This window comes from Coenobita brevimanus, chromosome 104, assembly GCF_032717465.1.
Source record: "Coenobita brevimanus isolate Jiangsu-jjx chromosome 104, ASM3271746v2, whole genome shotgun sequence".
In the NCBI taxonomy this organism is placed as follows: domain Eukaryota; kingdom Metazoa; phylum Arthropoda; class Malacostraca; order Decapoda; family Coenobitidae; genus Coenobita; species Coenobita brevimanus.
Genome location: NC_137057.1, coordinates 18,885,339 through 18,898,689, shown reverse-complemented (window position 1 = coordinate 18,898,689; position 13,351 = coordinate 18,885,339). Strand labels below are relative to the sequence as shown.

The following is a 13,351-nucleotide window of genomic DNA, read 5'->3' as shown; positions in this document are numbered from 1 at the left end:
TCATTATGTATTTTTCTCGTAAACATGATTATAAATATACTGATGATTTACATGAAAATAACAATGCAGGCTTAGAGCCCTGGTTGTTTTCAGCAACTTTGCGGCTTCCCTAGCGATTTTTGGAGCGTTAGCCTCTCTATATAAAAATGGCAAGTGTACTCTGTGTTCTTTACTTTGTTCACCTCTGAAGATGTGAAAGTGCTTTGGATATTTCGTATATCGTTTTTCCCCGTGTGTGTGTGTGTGTGTGTGTGTGTGTGTGTGTGTGTGTGTGTGTGTGTGTGTGTGTGTGTGTGTGTGTGTGTGTGTGTGTGTGTGTGTGTGTGTGTGTAGGGGAGACTGAGGTAAGTTGATCCCTGGAGTTTGTTGTGCCATCTGCTCCAGAAGCTTTATGAGAATACTTGTATGGAAGGTGGCATCATCTAGTGATTACTAATAACATAGCTTTGTTATTGCTGTAAGGAGCCAAGAGTCTCAGAAGAAGGCTTGAATGTTCTGACAAAAACTCTATTTATTGGCAATAAGGAAAATATTTGTTGGTAATGATAAGTGAATTTCCACTACACGTGCTTTAAATATTTTTCACAATTAATAGGTGTCATAGAATGGTTTGTACTTCTGTGCTTTTATCATTACCTGCTGAACTTGACCTCCATGCACCAATGTATATACAAATGTTAAATCATTCTGGAATCAGAGCTGAGACATATAATGGGATAAGTTGGACCAATCAAACTTGGGTAAGTTCAGCCATGGTTCATCTTACCCACATCTGTTTATCAGCTGCAACGAAAGATTTTAAAAGTATTTTTAACTAGTTTTTTTTTTTTTTTTTTTTTTTTCAATGTAGCGCTTGGGGTTGGATTAGTTATATTGGACAACCAAGGCTAGTAATCTACAGTGTGTATAACTACGCAAGTGTTATTTGCATTCAATTTCACGTCAAAATGCGTAACTACAAACGAAAGACCGCCAAAGGCAGCACTCCAGAAGCTGTGCTCAAACGTGCAGATGCAACAATTCATGGGGGAGGCCCAATACAAGGTGTCGCAAAAGACTTCAGTATGATACAGTACAATGACCCTCATCCGTACATCCAGAAGCTAGAGATAAACCTCAATGCTGTTACAGAATACAAAGCTGCAGCAAAGACACAAGCAGTATTCCTACCTGAAATGGAAAAGGACATGGCAAGTCATATCGAACTATTAACAGACATGTTCCAAAGCTTGTCTTCACAGAAGTGCTGCAGCCTTGCATGCTGTATGAGTTTCCATCAAATAATGAGCTGAACATTCCAGAAAGCTGGGAGAGAAAGCAGAAGGCTGGCATAGACTGGTGGCTAGGATTCCGGTCTAGACAACCCCTTGCTACTCGGTGCCATCCTTCGTTCGAGCTACCCCTGGGAAAACAAAATCTCCAGGATGGAAGAAAGGCCACACAACAATTCTCACAGAAACTCCCATCCGAGATGAATCTACCGCAAATGAAGAGAAGATGAAATTGAAAACAGACAACATTAGACCTGGAGTGAAAAAAAAATGGTATTCAAGAAACGATGGACACAAGTCAAGAGGCCAGAGCTTATTCACCTAATCACCAGTTCTTCTGGTTCAGAATCTGAAGGTGAATTTGATAAGGAATCGGATAATGAAAAAAATCATGAAAGGACATCATGGAGGGTGACTCTGTCGTTATTAGAACTGCTGGGAAATCACACACTGTGCATTACATAGCCTGTATTGATGCAATGGATGATGATAACTATGAAGATATCTTCCTGTGGAAAGTTCCTGGTCGTGTGAAGTGTTAGGATCCCATTTTTTTTTTTTTTTTACCAAATTCGAACGATGAAGCTTCGTTCTAGAAAGAGGACATCATCTATAAACTTTTTCAGCCAAAAATTATGAGATCTGCTCAATATTGTGATGAAATGATGATTGCCAAATGTAACCCAAGCAACTGGAATCAGAACTGAGACGTAAAGCAAATTTTTCTCACATTTTACCGTTTCGCTGAAGTTTTTAAGGAATATAGTTCCTATGATTTAAATCTTACTAATACTTCAGAATTTACATATCATTTAGTCATTTTAATTCACGAAACACTGCAATAAAAGGTTCTATGTTAAATATTTTGTGACATAAATGTTAAAATTACCCATCGTATTTATAGTTCTGAGTGGATTATCAACTTGCCCCACAGCGTGGATCATGTTACCCCATACATGAGATAAGATGAGCCACTTGACCCCCCAAAAATTGTTGGCCTTCAATGATGTCTGTGCTGATGCTGTAAGAAATCACTGTCAGAGGCCCATGACAAGTTATACTATGTGTTATGATATGAGCCATCTTTCTTGAACATATATTTAAGATAAAGCACTGATGAATATAAGAGATGACTCAACTTATCCCAGTCTCTAAACTATCTATCTATCTATATATATATCCAAAGCTATCATGTTCGTAACTCCCCAGATATTCTAAGACATTCCTTACCGTCTCTTTGAGCATTCTTCTACTACAACCCTTAACAGCCGTGTACCATTATATATATATATATATATATATATATATATATATATATATATATATATGGAGCTATATATATGGAGCCACAGTGGTAAAGTGTGCGTTTTCGTACACTGGAGAGCGAGGGTTCGCGCCCCGCCAGGGTCAAAAACTTTGGGAGCGTTCTGCTGGCCACGTACTGCTAGGCGGACATGAGGGGTACTGTGGTTGAACCAGTGTCTCATACTATAAAGTATGCTTGCACCCAGTCGGCTTGCGCGGGCCGATTACACTTGGTTCACAGACTACACACACATCCAAAGCCACTCCAACATTACAATTACACTTACAAGCACTTCACCCCTACATAGTCTCTACCATACAGCCTAAGCCACTTGGTAGAGATACATTGGCTGTATCGTCCCCACTTCGGTTGGGATAGGCCGGTCCTGCAGTGGATACTCAAACGGCTGAAGATTATATATATATATATATCTATATATATATATATATATCTATATATATATATATATATATATATACATCCCATTGGAGCCCGGTGTCCAGAATATTGGACAGAACTGGGATTTTTCAAGTCTTTATAAAGTAGGGAACCCCTGGGTAGGGACCTATGAGCCGTTACGCGACTATGAGCCGATAGGTGGAGGGCTGTACGCTTAGGTCCCAGCCAGCACCATGCCTCGCCCAGGACCCCGGGGATCCAATGGGATATATATATATATATATATATATATATATATATATATATATATATATATACTTACGTCGATCACTTTCATTGCTGTACAAAACATAATCACATCCTTCTTCCACTACAGCCTACTGGTATAATAGCAGTGATCTAAGGTTTCTTATATTTTTCCACCTAACACTTCACTGCACTCTGTCCACTACATTTAACAATCTAAACATATGCTTCTTCATCACCTGATGCCTTCCCATTTTTCAACCACTTCACTGTTCTTCGTTTGTGTCAGTACACAATGCGGCACCAAATTATTATTCCGTACATACTTTGTAGCTGACTGAGAAGTTACTACTTACTTTTTACTTTCAGTATGTGAATATATAATGAGCAAAATACTTATGTACTTAAGTACATTCACAGCACAATATGTATACTTTAACCTGAGAAAAATAATGTGAAGGATATATTACTTTAACTTAAATAGCAAAGTTGGTTACTTTTAACAAATCTGATAGCAAGAAAAGGAAAATGGGTTAGAGAATGAGGGTATGGGAGAGCTGGATAAAACAGGAAGTGAGAGTAGACAAAAATCAGGCACAGGGAAGCAGGAAGAAGGATAAGGAAAAAAGAATGAGGGGTAAAAGAACTATGGGAAAGATTTGGAGTAAGAGAAATGAGATATATGGAAAAGCAGAGGAGGGAAAAAAGCTGAAGCAAGAAAAAATGTCCACTGAAGATTTGATGGGCATTCGACAGCAAGGATGTTTATAAGAGGCGATGTGAGTAGGAGGGGAGGTAGTGTACGTTTAGATAATGATAGAAAGACGTAGTGGTTTAGACGAAAAAAGATGTAGTACGAAACACCAGTTAAAAGAGTAATTTCAGTAAGAATACGAGACTGATTAGCACACTAACATAGGTAATTAAAAAGGATAGGTTTCATGGAAAATACGGGGGAAGGAAAAGGATTAAGTCAGAAATTAGTGTGTTGAAGAGTATTTTTAATGCTCGGATATACCGTTAGACAAATAATAATACAGTATGGGCAATATTTTTTTATCTATAACTCGGTTGAGGGGATAAGAGAAGGAAATAAAGAAGGATGGATATAGGGAAGGGGTTAGGGGAAGAAGGTAGATGCAGAGAAGGGAAACTGAATAGGGCAGACGAGGTCAGCTGCTCAAAACAATTATATATTGAGTTTACGTTGGTGAGTAGATTGTTGTTTTAAGTCCGGGTTGTGGGTTGCAGCAGAACACCCACAGACAGTGCCGGTCCTACCACTAGGCAAACTAGGCGACCGCCTAGGGCGGCATTGATTTGGGGGCGCCAGATTTTTAGATATTCTAGCAAATTTCTGCTGATCAGTGTGATGATCAGTGATTCAGTATGCTTAAGGGGTACTGTTAATAAATGTGAACTCTACGATTAAAATCTTTTGTAGAAGCCAGTAACTTGTAATAGTAGAATAGGAATTTATTGGAAGAGTATTTAAGGAAGAGGAAATTATTGGAACATTTTTTGGTTGGACTTAAAAGCACTTTAGAGAAGGCATAAAATAATTTCGAAGCTATAATAAATAGGTTTGCAGTAATATGTGTACTATATAGTTAATTACACTATATTTAAGCTCCAAAACTTTACTATTCTAGTTATTATTTTCGTACATTCTTTCGAAGGTGGATTTCGTGAGTTTGCTGTATTACGGGCCGGCCATGATGCGAAATGGTGGTCTGCTAAGGTTAGACAAGATTCACCAGCACTGCAGAGGCGTGAAGAGTAACGGGACTCGGGAGTTAGTGTTTCGTCATTTGTGTTGGTTTGCAACCCCAGACTCTACTGTATTGGTGAGTTTTTAACATTTTATTTTCAACTGCTAGGACATAAGATGAAACTTTTGTGTTGTGATTGTTTGTCGTGGTGTGTGGGGATTGGGTTCGGGCTGAGCCATTGTTGTGTTTTGTGCAACCTGTTTAAGGCCACTACCATAGTTAATATTTTACCAATTGTGATTTAAGCATTATATATTTCTGATTCTGAGCAGTCCTATGGTGTATCGCGAAAAATTTAAAGAGGAATTGCACAAATTGTATTAATACTTATGTTTGGAATAGGCTATCTCCAAATTTAAAGATTTATGTTACAAAAGGGAGATGAATATTGGAGTGTTTTAGGTGTACATTTACAATTACAGTGAATTGTAAATAAGTGTTTTTTTTTTTTTAGAATTACAGAATAAAACCAGTTATACGAGGCAAACAATTATTGTTTAATTAATTCTCATCTCTTCCACAGCCTAATCAGTGATGAACAAGGTAAAATGGCTACTAGAAGAAAACCGTCTGGGGCTGAGAGTCGTAAAAGAAAAGCGAAGAAAGAGGAAGAACAAGCCAAGCTAGAGGGATCTTTCCTGAAGTATCTTAATCATCATTCGAAGGAAGAGGAAATAATATTCCCACAGCATCATCAGCATGTTGAAGATACCCCACAGCGTATTCAGACTACTGCTGACTTTTCTTGTGCTAGTAGATCAAAAGACTCAGTGAATTTTATCCACGGTGAAAGATTATTGACGGGTGAGGGCAGTTCACAGCAACAAACGGATCAACATGACATAAAAATACCCTCTGACAGCACATCCCCAAAGGCAGATACAGAAAATACAGAAAGCCATGTTAAAGAATTAAGTAGCAAGATTTATGATGATGTCAGTTTTCAAGTAACCGAAACAGAAACGGCAAATACCCTGAATTATGGTGACCCAGCTACTTGGCCAAAATGTGATGATAGCGTCCGATGTTTGTTGGTTGAGCATGGCGTGGATCAAATACAAATTTATGATTTTCCCAAGGACGAAACAGGCAGGAAATTCTCTACACATCACTACACAAGAACACTACCCAATGGTGAAACACTTCAACGAAGCTGGCTGCAGTATTCCGTCTCCAAAAATAAGGTGTTTTGTTTTTGTTGCAAGGTATTTAAAAGTAAAAGTAATGTTTCTTCACTAGCACAAAATGGCTCAAATGATTGGAAAAACATAGCAGCTATTCTCTCTTCTCACGAGAAAAGTATTGACCATCTAGAGAATTTTCATCAGTGGAAAGAACTTGAAAAACGATTGAAAACTGGGACATCTATTGATGAACAAAACATTAGAGCACTGATGCAAGAAGAAGAGTACTGGCGTCAAGTACTAGATAGACTGATTTCATTAGTGAGAGTTCTTGGTGAGCAAAACCTCGCATTTCGTGGAAGTCATGAAAAATTATACACTCCTCATAATGGTAACTTTTTAAAATTTGTGGAATGGCTAGGTGAGTATGACCCTGTTATGAAGGAACATCTTCGCAAAGTACGTAAGAAATCAAGAGACACACGTCCATTACCTTGGGAAACATATTCAAAATGAACTAATTCAGCTCTTGGCAAATGCTGTTCAGAAAAAAATTTTGGAAGCTGTTCGTGAGGCAAAGTATTTTTCGATTATTCTAGATTGTACACCTAACGTAAGTCATGTGGAACAGATGACACTGATAGTTCGTTATGTGGACATTGCCAAACCAGATATGGAAGGTAATGAGATGCAAGATTCACTGGTGAAAATAAAATAAAATTTCTTGGGTTTCATACTATTAAAGGAAACTACTGCTTCTTTCATGACGGAAACTATTTTGCAAAAACTAGATAAATTGTCACTGTCAGTTGAAAATTTACGAGGTCAAGGTTATGATAATGGGAGTAACATGAGAGGCAAGGAAAACGGAGTACAGCGTAGAATACTGAACATTAATCCCAGGGCATATTTTGTTCCATGTAGTGCACATAGTTTGAATTTGATTGTTAATGATGCTGCAAGATGCTGTTTGGATGCTACTAAATTTTTTGACCTCGTGCAACATATTTATGTCTACTTCTCTGCATCAACTCGCCGTTGGAACGTTCTTACATCGCATGTACCTTCACTAGTTGTTAAACAATTGAGTGAAACAAGATGGGAGAGTAGAATTGATGCTCTGAAGCCCCTTAGGTATGAGCTTGGTAAAGTTCTTGATGCATTAACTGAAATAGCCAATGACTCTACCCTCATAGGATCAAGTGGTACGTCTACACGTGCAGAAGCTGAATCTCTCGCAAATAGCATTTCTAAGTTCAAATTTGTTGCCTCATTGATTGTGTGGTACAACATTCTTTTTGAAATTAACTTAGCAAGCAAGCATCTGCAGTTAACAAATGCGACATTGGACTCAGCCATTAAACAACTGGAGCATTCTAAAAAGTACCTTACTGACTGCAGAAGTGATAAAGCTTTTGAAGAGATGCTCGTAGATGCTCGTGAATTAGCTGATAATCTAGAACTATCAAGCGAATTTGAACCTGAGCCAATCCGCATCATAAGAAAAAAAACAGCAGTTCTCATATGAAGCAAGAGATGAACCTATCCAGGACCCCAAGCAGAATTTCAAGGTGAACATCTATTTTGCTGTTATAGACACAGCAATTCACTCAGTTTCAGAACGATTTGAACAAATTTCACACCTTGAATCTGTGTTCGGCTTTCTTTACGATATCCATTCTCTAAGGGACAAGTCAACACAACAACTAATGGATATGTGCCAGAAGATGGAGTCTGCTTTGCAGGGAAAAGATTCTAAGGATATAGATGCTCAAGATTTATGTAATGAATTGAAGGTCATTGCAAGAAGACTCGAAAAAAGCTGTGGGCCTCTGAACGTACTAAAGGATATTTGTGAACAGAAACAGGTAGACAGTTTTCCAAATACCTATGTTGCTCTTCGGATACTCATGACTCTACCTGTTAGCGTTGCTAGTGGAGAACGAAGCTTCTCAAAACTTAAATTAATAAAGACATACCTAAGATCCACAATATCACAAGAGAGACTTTCTGGACTAGCCACTCTTTCAATTGAGCATGACATTGCTCAAAGACTATGTGTAAAGGAACTGATAACAGATTTTGCAAAGCAAAAAGCTCGCAAAGTTAATTTCTAAGAAAGTTAAATTGTCATTGCAAAGGTTTATTTTTAGTTCATGTGCAGTTGCTTTTCATTTTCATGTAAGCAAATAGATAAAGTGTTATGGATCTTGATGATAAATAATAAGTTTTATTATGAGAATAAAAACATACTTTTTTTTTATACTTTTATGTATATAGATATTGTACATCAGTTTTATTACAATTAGCTTCAAACTGTGTACAGGAATGTTAATAAAACGTCACATCATTCACATGTCTGCTATACAGAGGGGAAATGAGATGTACTACGTACATGTTTATTAATATTGCAATAAAAATGCACCAGAGTCATGTTTTTCTCTTTCAAGCTTGTGTGCATAAAAATTCAAGATGGGTGGGAGGGTGGGGGGCGACACCACCAGTTTGCCTAGGGCGTCAGATGTCCTAGGACCGGCACTGCCCACAGAAGAGAAAGGAGGAAGAGAAAATACGGAGCTAAGAGAATGGCGAGGAGAAGGAACAACAAAGTATACAAAGCAAAAGAAAGTAAATAGCAGCAGATCGTCCGATACCTACGAGCTTGTTTATTCAAGGACATGACGTGGAGGGTGACAGTGAGATAGAATCTTATGTATTCTGCAGTCGTTGCGTTATGAGGACAGTAGAGCAGAAGAACCACACATACACCCATTTCCACCTTCACTTCCTCGTCAAGCCTCTGTTAGCACCACCATCCCATTCAGTCAAAACTTCAAATGAAATGGGAATCATCTTCATGTGCAATCCCTTCCAGTTCCACGTCTACAGGCTGTCCTCATGTTCAGAAAGGTGTGGAAGCGCTGTGTTTACAGTATATCGGATGGGCCTCTTTATAGGAGATACATTGTATATGGAGATACATTATGTAATATATGCAACTGCTAAGAACTTTTTTTTTTTTTTTTTTTAACATATTTTGCCTACCCAATGTCTCTGAGGTGACTTAAATGACAAATTAGGTAGAAGCTGATGATAGATTACGTAGGACTGCCAGAGGCAAGAAATTAAATAGGGTAGCCTAACAACCTCTGTGTACCATAATGAATAAAACAGGATCACAAAATAAAACAAAACAAAATTATATAAATATGTTGTGCAGCCTGAAGGTGTAAAAACAAATGAGGTAGTGGAAATAATAGAAGAGCTTCGATTGCGGAACAGGACTAACTAGATTAGCCTGAATGGTGAATGAATGTGTTTAACAATTATAAATTCTTATCCATATCCGAAATTAAGGCTACCTTCTTAGGTACTATACAAAAAAAAAAATGCATTCGTTAGCCTTACTAAAGCTGTTTCGAAACAGAAACCGATTCAGATGATGACGTCTTATCTGAGCTCGAGGTTCAGAAGTACTTGTTTCACAAAGCATGAATGATGAAAGGTGTTACTGATGGTGTATGCTTCCTTTCGTTAACCTGTTTACAAAACCTTGGTAATATTACTAAAACACTGAAGAAAGCACCATTTAGTGTTTATGAAAATACATTTCATTAAAAAATATTGGAGATCATGAAACTTCTAACTGTGGAATATATACTGCACCACAAAATGCCGTAAGCAGGACAAAAACTTATAGTAAATATATCATTAATACGAGACGATACATTTATTTCCCACGTAATTCACAGTATATAAAATAAATAACAACTTTAGAAATTTCGCTTGAGAAGACAAACAAAAGTTGTATAATATGCTGTGGCCATAATTCACACTGTGTTATGGACGACGATTCGACGAACTCAAAAATTTAACAAAGACGATTTGAAGAAAAGGCATTCGGAAAAATTACAAGAAAATAGAATATAATGACGTGAATAATTAAACATATTATAATAATTTATTAGTTCCGATAAGAACTTACAGTAGCGACGGTAGTGATGCAAGGACTAAGCCTATGGGAGAAGAATCAAGACACAGATCAACTGAAACAAAGTAGGCTCCATATCGCGGGGGTGTCTACGATATGCCGTTGAGGGACAGATGTAGAAAATCAAGTAAGGATTCGTGAAAATTGTCCCGTTTGGATTCCGACTTTATGTAAGACAAATTCTTAGACTTTCTGACAGGTGGTTTGGCCTTACGGAGAGATACTAATTTGAAAAGTTTATAAGAATGAGATATTTGGAATGAAAAATGGAGAAAGACAGAGAATTAGGTGGTCAAACAGAGTGGTAGAGCATGATGAAGAGCAAGTTTCGGGAGAAGTGAGTTCGTCCTGAACAGAGAAGAAAGTAATAGAAGATCCTCTTGCCAAAGCCATTTCTCACAGAATGGAACGTTAGGAAATGCGAAGCCAGGATAGGCAAAGAAAATGAAGCCTGTAGAGGGCGTGTAAAGATATGAAGAGGATGAGGAAGTAGAGAAAAGGCTGAAAAGTGGTGAAGAGCAAGGGATAGGGGAGAAGAATCAAAAAGAGGGAAGATAAAGAGAGAAGACAAACTACGAGAAAGACCTGAAGCCCTTGGTAAAGATTTGAATAAAATGGGGAAGAAAGAAAGACTTGTGATGAGGCAGGGAAACCGCGGAAGACTGGTGAAGAGAAGTGGGATATGGGGAGAATGACGAAGAGGAAAGGTAAGTGTAGATGACTGGTAAAGAGGCAAAGGGATCGGGAAAATCTGGTGAAGGGGAAAGGGAATCGGGAAAGACTGGTGAAGAAGAAAGGGAATCGGGAAAGACTGGCGAAAAGGAAAGGGAATCGGGAAAGACTGGTGAAGAGGACGGGGAAGAAGGAAAACTGATAAAATGGAAGAAAAAATGAGGAAGACTGATGAACAGGAAGGGAAAATCGGGAAGGTTGATGAAAAGCATAAAGAGGTGAGAAGGGTGATGAAGAGGAAAAGAAACTGGGGAAGAATGATGAAGAGAAAGGGAAATTTGAGAAGACTGACGAGGAGGAAGGGGAAATAGGGAAGAAAAATATAACAAGGAAGAGAAGTGGAGAATCATAATGGAGAAAAGGGGGAAGACTTGATATGACCGAGACTACAGAATGATAAACAAAAAAAAAAAAAACAAGATTTATGCCAAGGATAGGTTTACTACGTATTTTGTAGTATCGGGATTCAGGCTCAAGTGCTTAATACGGTAAATCATCATGAATGTTGCATTTATTGATAACAGTTATTCTCAGTCATCTGTGTTTATCTCCAATATCGTAAATAATGTTATGGCCTTTCAAAAGAGGAACAGAGTTTTTGTCATAGCAGTACTGGCAATTACTCCCAACTCTTTAACACACACACACACACACACACACACACACACACACACACACACACACACACACACACACATTCTGTCCCCAACAAAGCAAAACTCTTTCTCTTCTCTTCTACAGAATCATATGTAAACTCATCACCACAATTCATACCTCCTCACACATAATCGCGGCTGATGTACAGTAGCTTCTTTACTTAAATCCCATGAGATCACGCACACACACACACACACACACACACACACACACACACCTGTAGATGGGCTCCTTGTTGTCATTCCTGTACCACAGCACCACGTAGACCATATCGGAGGGCTGGATGCTGCCTACCTCACAGGGCAGCACCGCCTCCTGGCCAGACACCGCCTCCACGCGCCGCCACACAACTGCAACAAACACAGCAAAAACAATAAGTCAGTGGCAGAATGGCTAATAGGCAGGTAAGCCCTAAGGAGCTAGCTAGCTATAAAGATAGGAAAGTTCACAGATTTAGATAAAACTGTGTTTATGTATGTTAGAAAAAAGTCTGCTTAGAAGTAAGTGACTTAGTTAGGATGGGCATTTTAAACTTAGAAATGATAAATGAACGTGCGAATGGTACTAGAAAGTGACAGGAGAGATGCGAGAAAGAGGAAGAGAGTAAGCAGACACAGAAAAAGTGTGGTAAACGTGAAGGAAGAAGTATGCCCATGAGTGAATGAGAGTTACCTAAAACATTAACACCCACAGAAACATACCAGCTTTACTATTAGTAATGTGTTCTTTTTTCGTATTTCTACGATTAGAAATTCATCATGAATATACTCCTGTAATTATGTTCTTATATCTTTTCTAATTGCTGGGCAGTACATAGTTTGTATAACTTAACTATTTTCATGATTTTTTTTTTCCCGTGTGTTATGGGAGTGTATATTACAGTGCACTCTTAGCCCTAAATCAATCACCAAAAGTGGTAAGGTAAAGCTCGCAAGAAAACTAACTTAACTTTACTGTACCCTATAACATACACACACCAAGGAAGAAACCAGGATTCGTTTTACAAGAAAGGGAATTCATATAGGCCTCAGAATACAAATATAAAACGAATTATTTCTTACCTAACCAGAATACGCTCAGTGAGGCTAAGTACTCACAAAGGTCAAGGAAACTTGGAGAACTTGTTGATGAGATAATCCAGATATAATTCACACATTAGTGTAAATGAAGAAGTGAACCAAAAATGGGAAATGGTGCACAAACAGTGTGTTTTGTAATCAAAGTCACATATTGAATAATGTGTGAAAATATGAGGAAAAGTGCAACAAAATGTGACAAAGTGTCATATGACAGTGACAAAAAGTGTGAAAACGTGAAAATGTGACAAAATGTGTACAAATGTGAACAAATGTGTCAAAAAATGTCTCTCTCACATTGTCGTCGAGCTTATAAAGCAGACTTACTCTGCCTCTCTCGGCTAACTAGCCACTAGACTGTCTTAAGTGCAATCTCCAGCCACGTTCAAACAATAGAGGCACCTGCTACCAATGGGAGCCTTACACATATTACACAAAACCAATGGCGTGCCGTCAAGAAAGCTAAAAAAGAGTTATTCAGACTTCTATTGGCAAATACTCTCATTTTGCTCCTCCGACACTATAAGTTACACCCACTAAGTTCAAGGAAAAGTATCTGTGCAATTTATGGAAAAACAACTAATGTGTTATCAGTAGGCAAAATTGACCACTGAGTAAATACAGCTAGGGTCTAGGGTTACCCTTACATCCAGCAAAACTGATAAGACAAATATTTATCTGGCGGCTCACCTGTCTCCTTTCATTATCACCTTATCTTCTATTTCACCATTTGCTACTGGGGTAACTACGCCAGTGACACGTGATAAATGGAATTTT

The 13,351-nt window shown here is 38.2% G+C and overlaps 1 protein-coding gene across 1 annotated transcript in view; it reads right to left on the bottom strand.

The window, feature by feature from the left end:
* LOC145416044 (protein turtle-like) overlaps window positions 1–13,351 on the bottom strand; it is a 208,945-nt gene that overhangs the window by 182,808 nt on the left and 12,786 nt on the right. Inside the window, exon 4 of the mRNA XM_080285144.1 lies at window positions 11,716–11,848. Coding sequence (XP_080141270.1) covers window positions 11,716–11,848 — 133 coding nt within the window. The remainder of the gene's footprint in view (window positions 1–11,715; window positions 11,849–13,351) is intronic.